Source organism: Ischnura elegans, chromosome 6, assembly GCF_921293095.1.
Source record: "Ischnura elegans chromosome 6, ioIscEleg1.1, whole genome shotgun sequence".
Lineage (NCBI taxonomy): Eukaryota > Metazoa > Arthropoda > Insecta > Odonata > Coenagrionidae > Ischnura > Ischnura elegans.
Window position 1 is genome coordinate 53,238,936 of NC_060251.1, and position 25,234 is coordinate 53,264,169.

General features: G+C 39.1%; 1 protein-coding gene across 9 annotated transcripts in view; it reads right to left on the minus strand.

Annotated features, from left to right (window-relative positions):
- Positions 1 to 179: 179 nt before the first annotated feature.
- The window catches only part of LOC124160697 (segmentation protein paired-like), a 366,048-nt gene continuing 340,993 nt past the window's right edge, over positions 180 to 25,234 (minus strand). For 5 of the 9 annotated variants that reach the window (XM_046536677.1, XM_046536675.1, XM_046536676.1 and 2 more), the window contains 6 exons: positions 17,004 to 17,089; positions 15,648 to 15,981; positions 12,230 to 12,337; positions 9,168 to 9,620; positions 5,928 to 6,038; positions 180 to 3,336 (listed from right to left, as the gene is read on the minus strand). In XM_046536677.1, the coding sequence (XP_046392633.1) occupies positions 2,969 to 3,336; positions 5,928 to 6,038; positions 9,168 to 9,620; positions 12,230 to 12,337; positions 15,648 to 15,981; positions 17,004 to 17,089 (1,460 nt within the window). In that variant the 3' untranslated portion in view covers positions 180 to 2,968. Of the gene's footprint in view, positions 3,337 to 5,916; positions 6,039 to 9,167; positions 9,621 to 12,229; positions 12,338 to 15,647; positions 15,982 to 17,003; positions 17,090 to 25,234 lie in introns of all 9 variants that reach the window. The other 4 variants (XM_046536681.1, XM_046536678.1, XM_046536682.1 and 1 more) reach the window with 4 other exon arrangements.

Genomic DNA, 25,234 nt, shown 5'->3' on the forward strand with positions numbered 1-25,234 from the left:
GTTCTAACATTGACAATGCACTACAAAAAAACCCAGCAATGAGTAAGGACCACCTACCTAGGCGGGAATCGAACCCGCAACATACGATCTGGAATGCGAGGGCTTTACCCCATCGTCACCGGTCGCCTTCTACATTTTTGTCCACTGAAGGGCTGCGTTGAGGTGAATAAAAACACACATTTTCCAAATTATTATAATAACTTTATTATCTAATGACTACATGCAGTCATGATAATGAACCATATCGAGGTTTGAACTTAAAAAAAACTGGGGAAGATACAAAGTGTGGATGGAGGGTACGATGGGAAGGAGTTGGGTTGTGAGAAGGGATACGTGTGACTCGATACATCTCGAGGGGAATTTTTCGGGTTGGTACAGAGAAGCGTTAGGGACAGGGGGGGGGGGGGGGACGAAACCCCTTCGTGATGCATCGAAGACATTTTTTTTCGCTTTATCTTTTGGGAAAGGGAATTGGAGGGCAGTGATGAAGGTGCTAGAGGTCACAAGTGCGCAAGTGAGGGGATTGGGTAAAGAAACAAGAATAGATAGGGACTTGTGCATAATTTTTCATAGGACGCGAGTTTAGGTAAGCAGGACCTTCTAAAATGAGGGATTGTTTAGAACAGGATGTGGTGTGCATTTAGAGATCATTAAGGGGATTCTGTTGTCCTGAATGATCCCCGTACATTTTTCGTCTGCGACCCGACATCACAGTTAATTCAGAATAATATTAAAATTCAACGTGGCAGTAGCAAATAAAAAAATGGAGTAGGACCATTTCAGAAATGGCTAACTTAAAAAAATAATATTACCAGAGTAATAATATGAAAAAGAACAAACCACGAAATTGAGGGATATTGCCTTCGAATAAAATTATCTTTGGTAGACTGGATATACATACCTTTATTTCCTTCTTCAATCAAAGGAACTGAGACGAATAAATTAAAAGTATAATATTGACGTAACTTAATATAAAAACACTTTTGACTAGGGCTGTCATGAATGAACAAAAAAATAATTGACCCTTGGAGGAGTGATACCTAATTTTAAGTGCGTTCAAAGATTCAGGAAATATTAACTTTGAAATTTAACGAACAAACAATAAATTATTTGACACTAAAACCACAGAAAGTGTAAACAGATTTTTTCGAGCAATGAATCAGTAACGAAATACTGAATTTGGTGATTAAAATATAAAATAAAAATCATGACGTAATCATTTTGTCAAAGAATGTCATCCGCGAAAAATTACTTCAAGTAAGAGTAAACTTCAATCAATACAATTTAAAAGTATTTCTGTTTACTTGTGGTTTTATTAAAATGGAGCGAGTATGTCATACTCATGATCCCCACTAAAATTAATTTAATCGTTTGTTGTCATAATTGCACGTCGGTTTGTAGAGGGGCTCCCTCTCCAGAAATAATTTAAAAAAAAGATGGCGTCGTCCAAGCGCCCGTAAAACCAAGATGGCCGCGGCGCACGTAAACTCTCGTCATGGCGATTTTATTTGCTCTTGTAACTTGGCTATCATTATGCACCGTGTTACAAGTTCAAACCTTTCGAGAGTCACATATTTTTATTTTTTTGCTTTTATTTAAAATTTTAAATTAAGCCGCCTCACGAGTTTTACGAGCCTGGCGTCGCATCAAAATGTGCAAAAAAAAGTGCGTGCGCTTCTTGGGTCGTGCTTTAGAATTGAGTGCTGTCGTGCGCTGAGTTTCATTTTTTTGGAGAGGGCTCCGATGATTTTTTGTAGGAAGAGAGGGATGGGTGACATTAAAAATACGGGAAGTGCCATTCTCACAATCAGGGTATGAGGTCGAACAGGTGATTTCGCAGGTCTTTGGTTAACGATGGGGGTATTCAAAAAATAACAAAAAAAAACAATTCCTCGAAGACACACTAAAATAACACTCGGTGAAGTGATGCATTTTGCGTAGAGTCATGTTAATGTCCTCTTCGCTGATCTTCTCCGAGCAAATGTCCGACATATTTAGACACTCCGTTCGGGTTTAGAATTTTGCAGGGACGACAAAAAAAAAACTGTTCCGGAATAAAACAGGAAATATACACAGATCTGTGTCACAAATAACAAGTTGCACTTCTCTCTCTATTTCCTTGGTCTCTCATTCTTTTTTAAGAAATAACCACGCAGTTATTTTGTATATATCCTTTCATATATACATTCATATATATAATAGTTATTTGAGAATCTATGATTCGACTACCTCTTTTGCTAAGCCTTCAAATTATTTAACACTATAAAACGTAATATATATGCATAGAGAGAGAGAGGGGTAAATGGAGGGAGAGCATTTTTGCCCCAATGGTTTGCACGTTACATAAATTCACAGCGCTCAAACATATGTCTCTCCCACTAGATTCCCCCGGGCAGAATCATCTCTTCCGTCCGCATCATGATGGGCAACTTGCGAAGACAAAAAAATACATGCTTAAATTAAAAATAACAACAAGTTCTCCTCCTCTGTGCAGTCTCGAGTTTCGTTCGTCGTCGGATAACTTCGTTTCGAAGCACGATGATGACACTTTCACGACCACAAATGATGAACTCTTCAATGTTTTTTTCAAGAAAGAACCGCCTTATCCTACCCCTCGCTTTACATATAAACCTGACCATGTGAACACTAAATACTCGTCCTTTTTAAACCTTCCCCCATGAAATCTCCGCGTCTGGGTTTGGGATAGCGGGCTTGAGAGATCTTTGGACAGGACGCTACGAGAGTCAGAGGGAAGGCTTAACAAGTCTTCATCAACACAGTTCAGGAAGAAGGTCGATGTTTGCCGTTCTCATTTTTTTTCTTCATGGAAGATGGCGGCAACGAGGAGCGTTTTGAGTGGGTTTCATTCTTTCGTCCGTCCTTCTGGGATCGGATGGTACGGGTTCTGCAGGGTTGCTTCGTTCCATGCAGCACTACAACGTCCCGCCAAATTCCTGGAGTTTTCCGGTCAACCCATGAGGGTTGCTGGGGCGACTCCAGCCGAGGGGTCCGTCTTGAGGCAGGCGCTCCCGGTCGGTGACGAGGCCGTGGCCCCTGAGTTGGCCCTGGTCGCTGCCATCGGGGACCGCGCCTCGTCCTGACCGTGTGCGGCCAGTGGGGGCGGCAGAGGCTGGGGCGGCGAGAGCAACAGGTCGAAGTGCCCGCCCACCACGCCACCGCCGCCGCCGGCGAAGTTGGTGACGGCCGCCGGGCGTTGCTGCGGCGGGTGTGTCTGCACGAATGACGGCGAGCCGGAACCGGTCGAGTTCCCTGGAGAAGCGTTTCCACCGCTTCCACCATTACCACCACCGCTGCCTCCTCCGTAGTAGTAGGAGTCTGTTCAAGAAAAAAAAGGGGAATAACGTGAGTTCGCATGCTCCAGCAGGGTCATAAAATTTAACCCAATGTCCATTAAAATGGACGTGACTTTTAGGGTATTTTAATATACCAATGTGTATACTTGTCCATAAATATAGACATAGCCCACAAAATTTATTATGTGAAAAATAGCCTAACCTTTTAGCCTAACTGCTCATGTGACCAGCATGAAAGTTAAAAAGCAAACAATTAATATTCACCCAAAAGGAAAAAAAATGTACAAATTTTGGTGGATTAGCTAATTATTAACATTGATTTTAATTTTTGATATTACTATGTGCTCTTACCTTCATATATCCAAACAAAGCTTCGGGTTGAATCACAAAGTGAGTGGTAACTCCTACTTATCCAATCCAATTCATTTAAAGGATTAACCCTTTCAGTCATTATGTTCATTGAACTGAACCTGACTTTTAGGGGATTATTATCTACCAATGAGCATACTTATCCATAAATATAGACATAGAGCATAAAATTTACCACGAAAAAATAGCGGAATCTTTTGGCAAAGTGTTCATGACTCCATAATTAAGGTAAATTAGCAAAAATAATTTTCATCTACACAGAGAAAAAACACCGGACTGAGGTTGAATAGGGTTTGAATCACACAACAGGATAAAAGACAAGGTTGATAAAAAGTGAGATTTACTACTCAATGATTTAACCTGTTGGTTGGTTTGAGTATACAAAGGTAAGAGCACGTCATAAATAAAAATCTATGTAAATAATTACCTAATCTACATAATTGAGTTTTTTCTATTGACCCCTATATTTAATATTGATTCAGTGTCTTGGAGTATGGGTCTTGAAGAATTTGAAATGCAAATGTTTGCCAACGTATAGATTTATTTATACACCTTCATCAGGGCTTATTTTGCAATGAACTGTATTTTTTTTTAGAAGAGTCGACTCTAATCCTGAACTGTGCGGATGACAAAAATTCCGATTCATTGCAAAAAAAACTGATAAATGTGTATAAACATACCGAAACTTTCGCAAAAATTTACATTAAAATCCTTCAAGACCTCTACTCCAAGACACTAATCAAAGAATCTACAAAATCACATTCTTTCGTACATGACCGTCTTACATGTTAGGCATAAGGGCAATGAAAACCGGTACAAGCAACTCAATCGTTTTATTGATACTAAATAATTTAAATTCATCGTAAGAATATAATAAAAATGATACCAAGACATTGTTTATCATGCATGGTTTGGGAAAAACAGTGAGTAGTTGAGCAAAACAGGAATGAGAGGAGGTGCAGTGTTGTAATTGTTACTGTAGGTATTAAACCCAGAGTTAAATAAACGCTTGTCGGTAAAAAAATCAATCCGTACAATGATGTGAATATTTCTAAGAAGATTCTATTTATCATATTGTTTGATCTGTCTCGGCTTCTATGAATAAAAGAGGATATAGTTCAATCCATTCGTTAACCTTTACCACCAAGGGCTCACCTGCATAGTTATCAAATAAATGACTCCTCATAGAGTAACCCTAATTCATTCCATACATTTTGTCTTCCACGAGGTGGCAATTAATATAGGTCTACTTTGGTTATATTCCCGCACACTCGAATTGATGAAAAGCGACATGGTTTCCTCAGAACTATCTATTGATAATCTATTGCCTTGCCATCAAATCATTCTGAATAATCAACATCCCTCTAGGTAAATGGCTCCTCCTTGAAAACTTCTGGTAGATATTTTGTCTATCGAATTCCAATCTAGCTTTTCAAGTTTTGCTAAAAACACATACATATATAACACCACATACTAAAAAAGCTATTTCCACGAGCATTAAAAACATAGCCATTTCCACAAGCACAAAAACAACTATTTCCTCGTAAAATCATTCAAATCGAATTGATTATCCACCGCATTATTGACACATCGGTAATCATCCCACACTAACCTGATGGACAGGTTGGAGATGGAGAGAATCTCTATGTTGTATACAATAAAGCCCTTTGAGAATTCATCAACATCTTACGAATGTAAAACCGGTGATTATTTATCAAATTATCTTCCCTATAATTAGGCTTCAGAACTTCATTTTGCGCTGTTAATTTGTGAAATAGTTTCTGCGTGCCATCCCAAAGGTCAAACCGCGATTCCTGACTGTGGCGGATGCAGGGTGGGAGTCGTAGGGGTCATGACCCCCCAAAATTTTATCAAACGTTTGTTATTTCTAATACTTTAATAGTTTTTGTATCCTTGTAAGGGAATAAAGGGAATGTATATGCAAATGCATGGCTACAAGTCCCAAACGTGAGAAAAGTTTGAGTTGTATTTATCGTAAAGTGTAGCACTCCTTACCGTAAAAACACCCCTCTCTCCCTATTCTATACTCCCCGGACCCAGGTCATGACCCCTACAAATCTTATGCAGAATCCGCCCCTGATGCTGAGCTTATTAACTCTCTAACTCTCTTCTACTGATGAGGTATGCTTGGGTGTGCGTGAGTGGTGCAATGGGTTGGTGAATGGTGAGGGATAGAACCGCCTCTGCCGAGCAAATACTCTTGCATACTCACTGTTTACTTACTGAGCAACCCGCCAGCAGCGCCGTATCCGCCGTAGGAGCCGTAGGAAGAAGTGTACTGGGTATAATGGGAACCGTAACTATAATCGCTGCCAGGGACTCCGCTTCCACCAACTACAAGGAGAAAAGAATGAAATACGTTAAGAATGGATTATTTCGAATACGGTGTAATGGAAAAGACGATTAGTAGATAAATGAAATAAAGTAATAGGGTTGATCATTTCCATCGTCTCACGCTCAACCTTGTGGTGGAGCATTTTATCGTAAATGAAAAGAAAAACTATGTTATATTCCACCAAATAATTTTCAGTTTTAACTAGTTTCGAAGAACCAAAGAAGACGCCGCTGCGTCGAAACTGAGTAGTTGTAGCTGAAAATACATTGGTGGAGTATAAAAAAATTTTCTTTTCATTTACTATTTCATTTAGTCACATTCGCAAATCGAAGGGTGTACTTTTATACCGTTCACGGCTTCTCGAAGACTGCGTTATGAATAAAAACAGCGCGCATCAGCGCCATCGCATTGAATCATTTTCGAAATGCTTAAGTTGCCAACTAAAATTTGAGCTGGAAGGAAATATTGAGGGAAATTTGTCTTATTCCCCCCCCCCCAAAAGAAACATTTTTAACACTATAATTCTTAGATTGATGTCTGTTGTTACCTTAAGTGTTACACAATACTATGGAGCTTAGAAAAGCAGACACTGCAAAAGGAGTTTCAAACCAGTTGGAAATGGGAAATAGAAATAGACCCCGGGATATATAATAATAATTACTCGGTAGTAAAATGTCATATGCAAAGATGAAGAATAATACGAGTGAAAAGCTTTATACAGAATGCAATGGGTTAGCACTGATGACCAAGATAAAACTACTACCTTCAGTAGACTCGAATTCGTTCATAAAATGACATTTTAAAGTTAATAAGAACATGATGAAATAGCATAACGTCTATCTTGAATATAAGACAGGAAGATCGCATATAAAACTATAAAAAGGCACACCTTTCTTCATCTCTATGAACCTTCGTTTTTTTCATAACCTTTCCATTGCTTAGACCATTATAATTTCTGAAGAAGCACACTAGGCTAAATAAGATATTAAATGTTTTTATATAAGTTAATACTACTGCCTGCTACGGCTTCTAGATTATCGTCCTGGTGTATCTTCAATTTGCACGCTTGATTGATTTGCTCTCATAACTGGCTTTCCTCACTATCGTGAATAATGTTGCGACCAAGATGTTATCTTCTGCAGTGAAAACGCCCTACTTGGGAAATATTCACCTACATAATGATTAACAGCAGTTTTTTTAGGAACACGAAGTCACTTTTTTGCCAAGATGCTGCTCAATCGTGCCGCCAAGCGTAAAAAAATATTGGCAGCTGTAATACTTGTTACATTCCCACTGCTCTGAAAAAAAATATCGCTGACTGGTGCAAAAATGCGATTGAGACCTTGTCACAAGCTGAAGTAAGACCTACTTTGATTAACGATCGGAAACGGAAGAAGACACGAGTCCTAAGACGAGCGTCGAAAGGTAAAAAGTAACATCTGTTCTTTAAACTGATCAAAACCAAATTCCATAGCTGCGCATTATAGAAAGCAGTTGTTTTCATAATTATTTCAGAGAAACTGACTCGCATTTAATATTATTTAAAGTATTCTTAAAGCACTTAATATTTCTTGAAGAAGAAAATAGCAAATCCCAATTCGTATAATTGACTCCGACTTTTGTTGAAAAGGTTCGGTCGATCCCAACAAATCGACACAACACAAAAGGTATTTTTTATCACGCAATCCAATATAGACATAAGGAGTCGTCCCTTAGCACAATTAAGGAAAACAAGGAAATATGATTATTTACAGCTACGTAATAACCGTGCGAGAATAAATTGGATTTCTTCGAGGGTATATCATCGCAAAGTACGAGTCGTAAATGAAAAATTGATCCTCTTTGGATAAAAGCTGAACCACATCCCTCAAAATCGCAGAGAGATCACAGGTTCACTACTCATGAGCTCTGATGCAGAGAGATTGGGCTCGATTCTTCTGCCTGGGAAAATTTTATTTGATTCTGAACCCATTTTTGGCGACTTCCAACCTTGATGTAATCATTTGTACAATCCACAGGGTAAAAATTACCAGACCGCATAATTCCGGTGTTGTTGAAATCGCTTAATCCGAAAACAAAAAGTTTTACTGGGGCACGCACTCCCTTCTAGTACGCATTGTCCATTTGATGATTCATTAAATGGGTTATCCGAGTCGTTTTCGGAATCGATTGATCCACTTTGTTCGTTTATCATCGACTTCTTGCCTCTGAAGGTGTATTTCCCAAACCTTGGGAGCATGGCGTATTCAACATTGCGGAAATCCATCTCAGTATCCTGGGCGAAATTTACAGGTTGATTTCTCGTGCTCTGATAAGTAGAGAAATATGGGCCCGACTATACAGTAAAGGGAAATGTTATTTGAACTCAAACCCATTGTTGGACGATTTCTAAACCTGAGGCTTTCTCCTAAAATATCCGTATGGTAAAAATCCTGACCAAATATTTCCGGCGATATCATATCACTTCATTCGAAAAATAGTCATAGTTGTAAGTCTATTGAATTTCAGGTAAAGTCAAATATACGAGTATCTATTATGATTCCACAAGACTTACTCCAATCGATTGCAACGTTAATTGCATTACTTACCAGGGGCTTACCAGCTAAGAATTAACGCTGGGGGAGTTCTAGGCGCAACTAATACTTACGGGTGGGGGGTATTGCATACCCGCCAGGGTAAGCGGGATTTGCGGGGACCCTCCTCCAGAAAAAAAATTAAGATTGATGGCTCAAAATGGCGAGTTTTACGGCTTTCTGGGGGATATTTGATCGATCCTAACACTACTCTAGAAGTAATCCTAATCCAATTAAGTAAAATGGATTAAAATTTAATATTTCTCTGAGCTCTTGGGGGGGGGGGGGGTTTATCCCTCGCTGCGCCACTGTTACTTAAAGTGCTCTTGAACCTATTGAAGGAAATGATAACAAAAAAACAGCAGAACGATCAAAATGCGATCGATTCTCGGGTTGCAAGTACACAGAAGCTTTACCCATTGGACCACCGTACTCCCTTCCACCACGCATTGCCAATTTGATGGTTCATCAAGTGGGTATTCCGAGTGGTTTATCTCGATCGGAATCTTTTGGTCCCCTCTGCTCGTTGTCCATCGGATTAACCCGCAGACTTGCCTGTGGAGGTGTACTGTCCGAAGCTTGGGAGCATGGCGTACGAGGAACCGACCGGAGACACGGGCTGCAGGAGAGTAAGGGAGCCGGCGGCCGCTGCGGCGGCGGCGGAGGCGGCGGCGGCGGACAGGGGCGGAGGCGGCAGGGCCGGCGACTCCTGCTGGCCCACCTCCCCGCCGCGCTCGCCGCCGGCCGAGGGCGGCGAAGACGGCGCGGAGGGCGCGGGGTCAGCGGGCAGGGAGATGGGCACTCCGGGCGACGCGTGGCCCGAGGTCATTTGGAGTTGGTGCGAACCCACGTGGTGGCCCATTTGGTGGTGGTGGTGGTGATGGTGTTGTTGGTGGTTGGTGGAGTTGTTGGGTTGGTGCGGGTTGTGGTGGTGGTGATGGTGGTGGTGGGTTGGTGCTTCCATGAGAGGCGAGGTGCTAAGGCCGGCGCCGTGATAGGGGGCACCCTCTGGGTTTTTTTTTTTAATGATTTTTAGGAATTGGGTCGGGTGGAAGGGTTATTGAGGTACGAAAAGAAGAAGAAAGCGTGCACGGAATAAGCAAACCGTATGTAACACACACAAAAGAGACAAAATAGAAACAAACAAACAGACACAAAAAACAAACACAAGATCAAAAAAGTTTAATATATACATATCGAAAGGAGTTTAAATAAAGTTTATACAAATGCAATGGGAATTTAACGGGGAACACTGAAACATACTCCGTGAAAATGTTGTATTTTTCAATTGGGGTACTCTCAATCCTCGTGGTGAATACTCAGATTGCTTTCATCTTCTACCAAGACGTGGTATGGAAGAACCGTTAGATTAACTTTCCCACAAACTATACTTTTAAGTAATGATTTTAATGATTACACGAATAAACAGATAAATATTTTGCCGTTAATATTTTCCGCAACCATTTCATAATAATTGGGAAGTACAGACACAATAACCCCGTTATCTGTATACTAGCTGCAAATTGATCCATTTTATGACATGAATATGCTTATAAAAGTTTTTTTTTGCAACAATTGACACTTCATTCTATAGGGGAATGAGTGATGAATGAAAGCTTTTAAAAAAACTTTACAAAATGAAGCAACGTGACGAAATTATAAGAAAAAAAAAATTTATTTAGAAATGACATTCGTAGTTGAGTCAATGCAAATTGGAATTATGAATTATATCCAAGTCGGAGAGGCAAGTGCTAACTCAATGAAACTATTTTTGTTCAGGCTAAAGTAAGTTTTTGGGTAACATTTTACTGTTTAGAATTATTACATTAAGATTTATATTTTTGGGGTTTAAGTGGAATTTTTAATAACGGACTCTACTTGACAACTGTGGTTTGAAATTTTATTTGTCCAAATTTTATTCCCATTAATTTTATGTTCAGTGCTTTTTTGATATCAAATAATTAATTTCATATTTAAAAATAATCAAGATAATGATGCAAATTAAACTATTAATAATTTTCACAATAACATGCACGTTCAACATTTAAAACAAAACTTTTATTGATAATTTAAAAAAGTGATATTTTCATTTATCAACACGCAAATTGAACTATTATACATGTAATTTTGGCACAAACTCATGCAACACAATAGCAGTTATTTACGATGGAGAAACAGACAGGCATTAAATTACATATTCATGGTTTAAATTTCATGCATTGTCTATCCACTAAACAGCTTGCAAAGAATAGTAAAGATAATTGAAACAATTAAAGGATATAATTTTTTCCATAGCATGCATTAATTATATAATATTTCGTGTGCAATTCCTCATAAGTTTTAAAATGGATACCTAATTTAACAGTTGTATTGCCAAAGATATAACACTCGACATATATGTTCTAACAAATGGAAATGCTGGGAGACAGAAAATTATGGTTCTTATCTTCCTCACACGATAGGCCGTGAGAAAATATAGACAGGTACTAAGGATGCTGATATCACAAGGTATCTCCGAAGTATTGAACCATTACCGAATATTCAATAAAACAAGATTACTAAGTACAACTGTAATTAACCCGACGAGAGAAAAGAAAGTACCATTTCCCATTAATTATAAGACAATATTTTAGCCGAAAAGAAATGTTATTCTGCATAGGATACCAAAATGTTTCATTAAAAGTACCCACCACCAGTCAACAAGCAAGTAACAGTAAAGTAATAGCATTACAAATATGATGAAATTTGAAAAAAAGTGATGATTTTTTTCTCAAATCCTAGAAAACATTATTGATCGAGAGCAATAAGAAAAGTGCCGAGACAATCGATCGAATGACGAAAGCTAACATATGCAAATAATAAGAGGTGGGCTGAATTTGTAAAATAATGTGGAATCGAACGTCGTTCGTGCGTGGGGATGAATGGATGCTAAGGTCATCGTGCAGCATGCAACAACAGGTCCTAAACGCAGGTGCGATGGGTACATATCGACATAAATCGGAAGACAATAATGTAGTGTGAAAAAAGGCCGAGACCCATCGAAGATTTGTAGATGTTATAGCCATATGAAATTGAAGATACTGAAAGGTAGTCCATGCGACATAAAAGACAGGATAAAAATGACAAGGAGAGGGGTGAAAAAAGGGATGGGATGGGGAGGTAATTGTTTTTCGTGTCGGAGGGAGATCAACTTGTTTATAAGTACATTATTTCTTAATTTTTTTCCGAAAGATTGCTGAGGGACGAATAAAAACGCTCTTTCGAGTATGCAATGGCGGGCGTTCAAAACAGTTGTGCGCTAAAGACGCGAAGAACGAAGATAATAATTCCACTTCTCCTTATAAGACTACTGAGGTCAGTTTTCTGCCACGAAAACGCTCAGCTCAAGTATTCAAGGTATATATTTTTTTCTGTATCGTAACAAAGTTTTGGTAGAGGAGTCCTCCGGCTCAAAAATCCTTTCCATAAGGCATACCACAATCTTATATCTAATTGAAATACACCTATCTAAATAAAGCACCAATGCATGTACCATGATGTGAACCTCCTGAAAAGTAATTTGGTGAATCCGTTACTTAGGCTAAGTCGTATCAATGACCGAAATCGTGTTTTTTTACCTTGCTGGTAGGGAGACAAAGAGGCATCGATCGAAGTCGTGGATCCTGGAAGGATTGGCTTCATATCTTGCATTGTGATGGGCGCCAGAGGTGCAAGCGGAACGTTTCCTGTTACGAAAAAGATTCGAACATGCAAATTCGTTGGAAGTTTTTTTTTAATCGAGTATTTTCGTTTATCCCTCTCAAATATATATGGGTCGACAAAAAGGTCAGAGGGATTGAGTGACTGATTTGTTCATCAATTACTTTAAAAAAGTGTGTCTACAAATGAAAACAAAAAGCATAGCCACTTCACCGAACGCAGATTCCATTAACGCAATACTTTTAGCTACACGGTAAAATGAAATGGGTTATATATTTCATTTTCACCGTTAAAAGAATGGATGTTTACGGTGACTAACTCAAGTTATATTGTGATACAAGTTAATTTTATTACTATTCAATTTGAATTAATGGGTTGTACTAATATTTCCGATGAAAGTAAAAAATTTAATTGTTTGAAATAAAAGTTGCTGGAGTACGAAAATCTCGTCCAACTTGAGAAAAAATGAAATTAGAGACTAACTATTACAACAGCGGTAAATCATTAAAAAATGTATACGAGTTGATGCATTATCTTACAAAGTAATAAAACCAATTTATATAAGCAAAAATAAAAAAAAAACAATTTGTAACCAATTTCATTGGCAAGGAGACATTTAATCATTGGACTGGGAGAAAATTCGTTAAAATTTACTACTTAGAGTAAAGCTCGTACTCCAAAAAGTATTAAAGTATTGCTTGAATGATAAAATTGAATAATTGCTATAACAGGAAGCTGCGTACGTGCAAAAGGCAATCTTTCGATGATAAAAAATTCATGAAAAATTAAATTAAAAATAAGGAAAACGTTATATTTGACTTTGAAAATATGCAGACACACGTGCATAAGTCAATTGAAAAATTAAAAATTTTATGCCGTGAGTGGCTACTGACTTCATGAATCAGAAGAATCAACAGTCAATCGTGTAATATCGCTAAGGAGTGCAGTGCAAACTATGTGCATCTATCTGTATCGCAGGCGAGAGGAGTGCGTAGACCTACTAGAGGAAAGCTCCTGTGTAGTGCTTGCTGGAGAAAGGAAAGGAGAAAGGACCAACACCAGATCACCAACCACCAAGTTATTCAGACTTATAGTTTACCATATGTTTGATGGAAGTTTTACTGAGGGAAACTACTCTCTAACCATTCATGCATTTTGATATGATTTCGTCGGAAGAAAATCCACGGCCTTCTAATCGTTGAGGATGATGAAGATATCGAATTCGTTCCACTGTCACGTTGTTCCGAACGAAACCTTAAAAATATTAACTCGTAGACGAAGTGTATATAAATTAAATCACTAAATAAACATGCCAAGAATTTCGACGAATCTAAGAGCATTTATTTCCGTAGAGGCACAACGGTTTGTTCTTAAAATTCTTCATAGATGCTAGAAGACGCATTATTTACCAAATTAATTACCAAATAGTAGGAAAAACTGTAAAACAAAAGCATTTTACTCATATAATACAGAGATAATGGAAAAACTGCTGTAATATTCAACAGCAGACTAAAGAAATTCTATATCTCAAGAAATACAGGATGCACATAATATATTTGTTCGAAAATCCGTCGGTCATACCTTGGACGGTAATGGAGATGTAGTGTAAATTATGCGTGCAACATTTATTTCATAAATTTGCAAAATAGAGAAAAATTTCACTGTACAAAATTTGCATATTCCATTTTTTGAGTCAGATTGCGAGAATACGTTGGATACGAAAATTGTAGAAAAATCGACGGCAGCTTGTCCATGAATAACGCAGGAAAAATTACACTGAATATAATACTTAATAGGATACCTGTAATCAATTTCACCCATTTTCGGAAACGAAATGACGAAATCATCAAAATGTGTAAGGAGAATAGAGCGCATTAGAAGCCATCACCAAATAATATTCTAGAAAATGTGCAAGTTATGATTCTGTGCATGGATCAATCGTGATATTAATAAGAAAGTGCATATATCACTCTACGATGGATCCGTATGTGTCTAGAATTACCTTTAGATCAGTAAATCAAGTTATTTTTGTTGCTTGTTATACATTTGGTATATTAGCTAGTGTATGCATACTATTACTGTACATTTAGACTATAGTAAATTTCAAAGTATACAATTTCGATAATGTCACTGGTAGCACTCACCATTGCAAAGACAGGCATCATAAGGGTTAAACAAAGTGAGAAAAATGTTAACACGAAGAGCATTACCAAGAGAAAATGCCAATTTGAGAATGCATGGTGCTGAAAATTTTTAAAGGAAACTGATAATTCATTATTCTAAGCTTTTTATGTGTCTTAATCACCCTTACTCTACTCTGGGTTGTGCCACCAGGGCCAAAAAGTGATTTTAAGCAATCACTGTCACCAATGCCACCGAAGCAAGCATGACTTAGGTTTTCGCTTAAATAAAGCCAGCCTCAGAGTAAATATAGACAAATCTCCAAACTTGGTCGCGCTGTAATTCGCAGCAGAAATCACACTGAAATCACGTGACCTATGAGTAATTTTGACATTGATATGGAAATACGAGAGAGGAGAAATTTTCCGAGCCTTAAAAATTAAATAAATTACAGGAAATGAGGCGGCTTTCTCCTAGAAAATGTGCAGATTTTCTAGGCGAATGCAGATGAAAATTTCTCGTGTTTCAGAAATCGTCACATTAAAAAATTAATCCAGTTGAAAACCCGAGAAAAATTCATCATCACCGCAACAAGTCAAACGATGCCAATCGTATCATCAGCCAATCGGAGGCCATTGAAAGGTAGGAGTGTGCCGGAGAAGGTCACGTGACTTAAGAAATTCCAATCTTTGCGAACGGCCAAAAACCAATATTCAACCGATCTGGCCTATCCTTACTCTGAGGAACCCATCACATGACCAAGCATACTACTTAATAGTATTCTCCAGTCGTCCATAAAAAGTGCTCACGCTCATTGAAGAAGGTTTGCAAAAATCACCACTCACGACGCTGTGGGTATAGCGATCCAAATTTGACGTGGAAATAACTGGGGCAACTAACCCAAATTTATGTTCAAGATGAAAAATATATCGTATACATAACATTTCATGCTTTTCATCTTAAGTACAATTGGTATAAAGTACGAATATGGAGTGATGACGACTGTGTTTATAGAGCGAACAATTGGATCGTTCTTAGCTCATCGCCGCACGGTTGGCATTTTTGAAAACCGATTCCGGAGGCGAGCACAGTGTAAAGAAGTAAAACAATCTTCTACAGGACAGACTGGAACCTCCACTATGTGATATAAACGACAGTCGCCCCTGCACCGTGTAACAAAATAAGTCGCCCGAGCAATCCGCGTTCACTACTCACCTAAAGAGCTTCCGATGGGCGACGTGTACACTGGCGCCGTCTGCGACTGCGTCATCGTGCTGATGGAGTCGTAGAGGTCGGAGGCGGAGGTTGGGCCCCCGGCGCCGCCCCCGCTCGTCGGTGGGAAGGAGACGGCAGCGGCCGCCGCAGCCGCCGCCGCCGCCGCTGCAGCCGCTGCCGCCGCGGCCGTCGCGTCCGACACAAACGAATAGGGGGAGTTGCCGTTCGAGGAGCCTCCGCCCGCAGCGCTCCCGCCCCCGACGCCGCCCCCGCCGCCTCCGAGGTCCGATAACAGCTTGTGCTCGTCCTTGATGCTCCACTTTGTCGACCACAACTGGATGTCGAAAGAAAAAAATAGATCGCGTAATGAGAAGAAATGGAGAAATAGAGGCGGTGATTTAAAAAAAATTAAATTGATGCAATGTAAGATTTGGAAATAACGAAATGTGAAAAAATTTGTAATTTCACATAAACTATATGTAATTAAAATGTGGAATGATTATGCGGATTTAAATAAGTTTCTTTTACATTTCGTTATGTTTATGTTAAATAAAAACTTTTTGGCTATTTGACGCGATGACATACAGTATAAAAGTTTTTATTTCACATGACGAGTGCCAGCGAAAAATTTAACGAAGAATTTATTAAGTTTAGTTGATCACATGAAGTCACGCCCGAAAAAACGAATTATACGAAAATATCGTATGAGATCTGGAGCTATCTTGGCGCATATAGAGAATAATATTTTCTCGGGTTCTCAACAGCGTGAGTTCTTCAATCACGAACATCGTTTCGGCGCTCACCTCGAGCATCGTCGTCGGCTATCTTCATTAGACACTTTGGTCTTGATGATAATGCTCGATTCTGACTTTGAAACGTTGGTAATAATGGAAGGACTCACCCAGTGGAAAATGCGAGATACGTACCCTCTCCGCGGGTGAACCCCCAGAAAAATTTTCTTAGCTGCGGCCTTAAAATAATGGATACCTAACTTCCACGCTACCCCATCAAAAATTTTGACGATCCCCATAATTAATTTTAGCAAGCTTAAATACTCAAAGGCAGTGGCATAATGAGGGGATCGGGTCCGAACCCCCCAGCAATATAAGAAAACAATTTCTTTCCTTCATAAAAGAAAACAAAATATTGAAAAATCATAAATTTACGAAAGATTTCTTTGAAAAATATAGTTTTTTCGATAGTGAAAAGTGTTGAAATCAGTTTAAAACCATCTACTTAGTACCCTGTTTTTTTTTAATTTTCCTTCCTGGTTTTGGACCCACCTCCCGAACGAAAGTCCTGGCTACGCCACTGGTTAGATGCGTTATTTGTTAGTTAATTGACCTCAGTACTCACATTTGAGTAAAGTTGCTCTCCATTGTAATGCGTCCTCTGAGGTTTCAGCTCATCGTCTTGGTGTCCGTTTATGTCTCTATTTTCGTCTGAAATGAAAGAGAAAAGGAACATGAAATTCATTGAAGAAGCAACTCTACAATAACAACTAGTAAATCTACAATATTCTCCCACCGACATTGATCAATGCCTTGCTCTTTCCTCCGATACCCCCGAAAGTGTACTGTGGACAAATACTTATTCAGGCAGAATACTAAACCTAAAATTTATAGTGGATGTTCAGTGCTCTCATCTTCATACGGATTAATAAAAATTATTTAAGCATTATAGTGAAATTAGCCGCGTTAGCAAAACGCTGGCTGACAAATTTTGCATCGCTATACATTTCATATACGATATAATATTTCCTGGATATAATATTTCGCTATACATTTCATCAAATCATGCCGATGCCCAGCAGCGGATCCAGGATAGGGACAAGGGGGGGCTAGTAGTGGGGGCCGCTCATCAGTAGTGGAGGTCCGGAATAACTACCATTTCAACTGGCGTAAATTGGATACCCCTATCTGGATCCGCGTATGCCGGTGACGCCTACGGTGAATTTTTCTATGTATACTGGGTTAAAAACAATGTTTAATAGAGGCTAATTTTTTATTTTACGCAAGACGGTATTGCTAAATAACTTAAAACTTACTATAACCTCCTGAAACTAACTTATGTTAATGTACCTGTTGCTAAGCCAGCACGCTCCCTTCGTAGGGTTTTTAATGCTGTCGCAACCTGAACGGAGTGAGAAGAATCGGGCCACAAAAGGAATCGATCGGATATACGCCTCGCCTAATTAGGAAATAATACGTGGACCGGTGGCATGACGAATTATTTAATACTTCTTCATCCGATATCGGAACTCCTTCCACTCATGGCAAAACCTTCTGGTTTTCCTTTTCTCACGCTCTCTCTATCTCTATACACACCAACTCTTTCCCTCGGGTAGCCGGGAAAATATCCCCGAAAAAAAACCCGGGGAGAACAGACTCCTTCGCGCCAATTACCCATATCAGTTACATCCGTTTCAAGGGTCATCCGCAACGCTCCCGGCGAAAATCATCGGGTATTTTAGGCGACGTGGCTGATCCATAAAAATCGGAGCTTTTCCGAAAATGTGTTGGATCACGGTGGATATGATTCCGTTATTTTACAGCCCAAAAAAGCACCACAGTCGGTTTCCGTATTTCATGGGCCATGCCGTAAAAATTACGTAAAACAATTAGGAAGTCATCGCGCGATGGATGATCAAACATTTCATTTCCCAGAGCCGATACGGATATATCGCTGTAATCAGTACTCTTACTTCCATGCTACACGAGTAATTGCAAAAATTATGCACCGCGGCTCTGAATATATATCCTTGAAAAGTCGTCTTTGATTTATTAATTCCGCTTCCTCACTTTTACCGTGAAGAAGTTTTATCTTTGCAAAATAAACTTCACTTGTTTCAGCATAACTTGAAGTTCATAACTTTTGGAATATAAGCATATATCAATACGTCGCTATTTCAGGAAGTTGAATGAGAACTGTGGAAAAAGTCATTTTCCTAAAAAAATAAATTCTCTGAAAAGGTGTAGGGAAGCCTCATTACGTAATTATATCCTTAAACTATGATTTATCCCTAAAAATAACATCATTAATAACTTTTTCGCGAAACAAATTTTAAGACCTGTTTTACCATTTTTTAACTTCGCAAGGTTTGCGTCGGTATTCAATAGTAATAAAATATATATATCGCGTTCTCCAAGCAAGGGTGGGAAGTTTTTTTTTCAAATACTGGTGTTGCCTCTTATAAAAACAAGATCAAGGTAATTGCGTTATCTTATTAGATTTAAAATCCTTAAAATATTTAAAAGAAGAGGAAAATGATTTTAACATTTCCCTTTGTATATTGACGCAAAACCTTTGTCATTTCATTGCTTGGAAATTCACCCCACAGATAAATCATCATTAGTCAAAAATTAGTTTGACTCAGCCCTCCATTCCTCTCATCTATCCGTCAGCCTTTTTATGGCGACGTATTTCTTCTCTAAATCTTTTAAAACCTGTCCCATGTAAACAATTAACCCCCCCTCCAACCCAACCCAATAACCCTCCCCTACCAACGCGTATTAGCAACCGGATAAACAACAACAAAATAATTGTTAATATAACGATTTCTGTAGCTGATGATGTCGCCTCTGCGACGAAACCGGTCGTATTGAATAAATCGTGTAAAAAGGTACCATAAATTTTTATTGTTCAGAAACAATCGAGTTTACTGTCTCATGTAACTCATTCGGGTCCGTCCTTTGCACATCTTCCCTTCCACCTAAATTTTTCCATCAGGCCATAATGCCTCATAATATGGCCAACTAAGTTGTCTTCTCCTTAAGGTATTTAGAAGAATTCTCATTTCCTAATTAAAATATACTGTTATAATATGAGTAGGTCAGAGGTGGAAAGACAGCGCTGATAATGGGGTTCATGTTCCTTCTTGGGGCGCATGTTCCTTCCAAAGGTTCCTTACCGAAAGGAAGTTCGGCGAGCAGTATACACTCCCCTGCGGTATAATCATCCATCCCTTTCCTACGCGCATAACAAAGTGTCATGCATCCTAAGTATTCCCGTGAAATGGCATCTCTGCCGTGCGCGCGCGTTAAGAGACAGGAGAAGCCCGATTTTCAAAAGAAAGCCGCCAGCTGTCGTTCAAGGAAAGAAAGAATCGATTGCATTTTTCTACGAAAACACTCTCGTAAGGGGGTTGGGGGGGGGGGGGAAGTAGAGGAAAAAATATGGAATGAACGACATAAAAATATAAAAAAACGACTATCCAGCCCGCCCATAAAACCGGATTGGCAGTAGAAAGAGGGATGGTTTCTCTCAGCAAACGAGCAAAGATTCTCGATTCCACGTTGCCCGAGAGAGCGCCCTCCTTGAGCTCTCGTGGTTGTTGGAAGTGTTGCACAACGTTTGGCGGAGGGAGAGGGAGGAAGAAAATAAGGCTGGATGGATGCTGGGAATTTTTCCGGAGTCGAGTCCACAATTCGTCTTTTATCATCTTGGGGGTGTGACGGTGAGCACTCATTTCCTCTTCCTCACTAAGTTCACCCCCTTAACTCGCCCCCCCCCCCCCCGCGCATTATTCCCCCTCTCCACTTTTCGCAACCCAATTTCCTTCCGTCACCCATCCTCCTTAAAAGACCTTTTCCATAAGAGCGAGCTCCTCAGTTTTTTTCCCTCTTCCTGCCAGCCATTCACGGAGAGATCTTTCTTGGATTCGATCTTCGCCATCGGTCGCCCATATCCACTACACTATCGAAGTTGAAATCCTGGTCGACCTTCGCGAGAACTGTGCTATTTTTCATTAAAGAGGCATCGAAATTTTTAATGCGTACTCAATCAAGAGTGTATTGCTACGATTTAACGGACTTAATGGTTGAGAGGCTTTCAGAATTATGACTTTGAAAGTGGATTAGGAAACATAATAATTGTAAAATGAAAAAAAAGACTGGAAAATTATCGTACTATCTGCGCGTCAGTAAATTTCACATATGTGTAGTGAAATAACATAAGAAATGCTGCTTCTATCATCAAAGGGAATTACATTATGACAAATCGGGTACTACCAAAGATCTTCTTTTTAATAAAATTCATGAGAAATCCCGAGTCATTAGAGAAAACAAGCCAGTAACCAAGAATATATATATGAAAGTAAAGTAAGAAATGTATGTGCATTAAATATAAAAATAGCCATTTTAGTTGCTTCTCCATCGGATTTATGAAAAGAGGCAAGACCACTCCGTTATCTACAACATCTATTCCTAATATCCTAGTCTCAGATTTCTTATATTTCCTAATCCTTAATTTATAATACATAATTTGTGGATTAAATAAAATATCAATCGTGATGTTAAATTTATATTTCATCTCAGATTCCTAATATTTCACTTCTCTGAAAACTAATTGGAGGTCATTGAGTAAATGAATAACTTGGTGCTCCCTTCCAGTAATCTTTAATTAATCAACTCGACTCTTTAATTCTAGGCCAGCACCCATGCCATCATCTTCTAAATCGTAAAATCTATTAAAAAGACGCGAAATATGATCACTGATGCACTAATTGTATGTCCCACAATTTTTTAGGCCTTACCCAGGTTTCAACACTATACACTGTCATTATCAAAGGTGTATAGTGTCGCACATAGTGTATATTGACTCATATAGTGAATAGTGTCGAAACCTGAAATGAACCACTGTACACTATGTTAATTTCAAGGTTGAAAATTGTCGAAAATGGGTCAGACCAATGAAAATTTTGTGGAAAATACAATATTAGTCTATCTGAGTCAATGTTTCCTGTTATACAGTTTCAACAAATATCAATATCCACCCTTATGTTGGTCATTACAAAGACGACTAGAAAAGCATTCAGATGACTTCAATATCGTTCAGTTTTCGTACAATGCACCACGAAGGCCTTCATGGACTTGGCGTCATTCTGACATTCCTGTCACTCACGTCAATCTCATCCTCCTCTCTCGCAGAGGCACTCCCTTGCAGTTATCCCGATCCCCCCTCCAATCCAGCATCATCATGGGAGGAGTGGCACTTTTTCTCCAAACGCTGAGCTGAATGCGGCCTGGTTCCCCGCCTGATAGGCGAGGAAAGCCGGCGAGAAAGCCCAGAGAGAGAGAGAGAGGAGGAAGGAATGGGGGTGGGGATGTGGCACAAAAAAATATCGAACGGAAACGGTGGAAAGATGAAGGGGGAGAAAAAAAGAGAGAATGGCGGACGGAGCCGCTAGAGGAAGGGAAGTGCTCAAAGGGCGATGGATGCGGGGGAAGTGATGACGAGGAGCCAAAGAATGTTGACCGACTCGATGTGACAAAAATTGAAAAGTCAATCGATCCCACTTCGATTATTTCGTGCTCAAGCTGACATGCCCCATAAATACACATGGAGAACATTGAGGGAATTGTACCCAATAAGTATTAACAAGTAACCCTGACGTCACAACACTGTTTGTATTTTATATATATTTCCCAAAGCCTTACGAAATAAGTCTCTCAGCACTGTTTCATGGTGAACACGGAGGGAATTGGCCCCAATATCAAGGAACACTGTGGTAACAACGTTCCTTACATTTTTACATGAGGATGAAGAACACAATTGGTAATTTCCACACTTTTAAATTCAACACTTAACAACCGACCATGATTCCAACACATTGTGTCATTTTCAAGGCTGTTTAACCATGATATGATTGAAATTGATGTCATACCCTTGAAAATCACAAAATGTGTTGAAACCATGGTCGGTCGTTAAGTATTCCTGAAATCTTTAGTAAAAAAGTTGTGGAAATAACCATTTGTGTTCTTAACCCGGTAACGCCTAAAATTAAAAAGTTTCTGCAATTTTTTTGGTAATCATGTATCTAAATATCAATGAAATTCTGAGTCATTAGGTGCAAATTTTATTCTGTTACCACTAATAATTACGCCTATCGGTACCATATGCTACCACAAAAATGTTTTGCATATTAACATCCCAAATATTAGGCTCACATCAAATAACCATGCTTCATATGAGATATTCATGTTGTAGCAATCATAATTACTGTAAAAAAACTTAGTATTAACAGTACATAAGACGTAAGTAAAGAAAATCGAAATTCTTGCTCCAAAACTTCCGTTTTTATGGGCTAGTTGATAATTCTCAAATTTCAAGCGGCTCTAAAAACGTTAATTACAACTTTAAATAGCAAACTTGTCAGGAAAATGTTATTTAAAATATTCTTATTAATTTAAACCTCTCAAAAGTCCTAATAAATTAGGAAAAATGGCAAAAAAAGTTACGCTTAGCACTGCACTACCAGCCGGTACCATTTGGTACCGCTAGGCGTTAACGGGTAAATCATGGATATAGCGAACTTCCACAAAATCAAGCCTGAAACAGTTTTATACATGAGGAACCCAAAGTCATAGGGAAAAGGTACTCTCAAAAGGGATAGCGACGTAAAGCTACCAGGCATTATTAACTCAGGGTAAATAACGTTTTATCCCGGGTAACCATCCGCAATAAGTACATCGGCATTAAGGTGAAGTATAGGGAATGAAGGAAAGATAGAGATGTTCAGGGGGACGGATTTTATTCATTAATATCATTTTTAGGTACAATAAAGTTTCTTGAAATTATTAAATGAAATCTTTCGTCAATTTAAAATCACCATGTAATATATGGATAATATGCACTCGAAAATTACTATTATACAAAAGCTCAAAATCTTGAATTTCCGAATATTATGAACGTAACATAACAACGAGATGAAAATTCAGTATTTATTAGGGTAAGGATCTACCGTAAAATTGTTTATCCATCTAAAAAAATGAAAATAATCTCCAGAAGCCAATAAAATACTGTACGGAATCAGAAAATCCAGCGACAGGTTATAATATGAGAACAGCAAAATACGTTGTAATGAATTATATAGTGACTGATGTTAACTTCACTGAGGCATTGTTTAAAGAACACGTTACCTAATCGACTCACTCATTCATAAGGAGGAAATAAGTTTTTCACAGGGCGATTTATCGAGATAACTTCCACAACATTTGTACAAAGGGCACGACCGATCTAAATGTTTAGACAAGAAGAGAATAAATGGAAAATGAGGACACCGAAATCCGGCGAGTGCATTCCAATAACCCAGTTTATCTTCGAATAAAAGATACGATATGAGCGTGAATTAATGACGTTCCTTTTACACATCATGGGTGCCATAGTATATCAATCAATAGGAGTCAACACGACGTGAATCGTTCCTCAAGTACAGATCGGTATCATTCAATAAAAAAACGGGAGCTTCTCAGGCGCAGATCCTTCGGGGAACGATCTGAGGAAAGAAAAACAAATGCTGCACTCTTGGCGTGTGAAATAGCTCTGATTATTTTTCGCAGGGATAAGGCACGGAGCAACTTGTGTTTGATGGGAGGGTAGGTGTGGAAAGGAAGAGGCAGCACATTATAGGGAGGGAATGCACGGACAAATTTCGTGTCGATATAGGATGCTCGGTAGCACGTTTTTACGATGCTAGATGCTCTCTCGAAACGGCTTGCGGATGTCGCATTCGTTTTTTTTTTGCGCCGAAGCCAGTATCGTTTTCCGTTTCGGAGGAGGCATGCGTGGGTCGGCCGGCCGTGTTTTCTTTTAGTGGCCGCGCGGTCAAGTAACGGATTTCTTGGGGGAAAACGCGTGAAAAAGTCAAACTTCTTCGATGGTAGGGGGGAGAGTTTGAGGTCCTCGCGTACTTGAATGGACTTTTGAGGCGAAGACCGGGGGTTGACATAAAAAAGGGAGCGGAGCGTATCGTCAAGTGTCCCATTCTCCACGATGGAGTGCTCCGGCGTTATTCTTTCTTTTTTTACTCGTCCTCAGGCCACCTCCACCCCCTCATCCTCCTCCTTAGCCTCGCAATGTTGCCTAGGACACAAAGTGCGGCGAGGAATTTCAAACTACGGAGGAATTCTTGAGGAACAGATAGAGAGAAGAGTCCGTTTGATTTCGTCGCTTTCGCAAGCATATAGAAAGTCATTAAAGATTTAAACTTTTCCTGGTGAATAATACTTGTGAATTCTTCCCGGGTTTTACACCAGCTTAATTCAGACGCATTAGCCAACGTTTTGGAAAACGACTTGTCTTCCATTTTAAGGTGTGTTATTCAGTAATGGTCCAATTTCACACTGTTTGAGATCCGCCTCAATCCCAAAAAATTTCAATCGCGACACTGGCTTTCATCTTATCAATGCATGGAGATCTGTTATCAGTTTCATTAAAAAATATAAGGGAATCACATAAAGAAATTCAAAAGACCATTAGCCAATCGAAAGATACCCGAGCCTTTTGATTTGGTGATTTGGGTTGTACTCGCCAAACGGTCGATTCGGTTCACTGTAAATTTAGATGTTCAGACAGTAACATGCCTTGGGAATGGAAGACAAGTCGTTTTCCAAAACGTCGGCCAATACGACGGAATTAATCTGGTGTAAAACCCGAGAAGAATTCATCAATAAAGACAATCATTAGTACGGAAGTATTCTACCGATTAAGGTAGATTTCCATTGAGTACTTAAGAAGCATTCAGTCAGCCTCCCCTTCCTTCATGTACTTCCCTCTTAAATTCACAATGTGGTCTACTTCCTTTCATT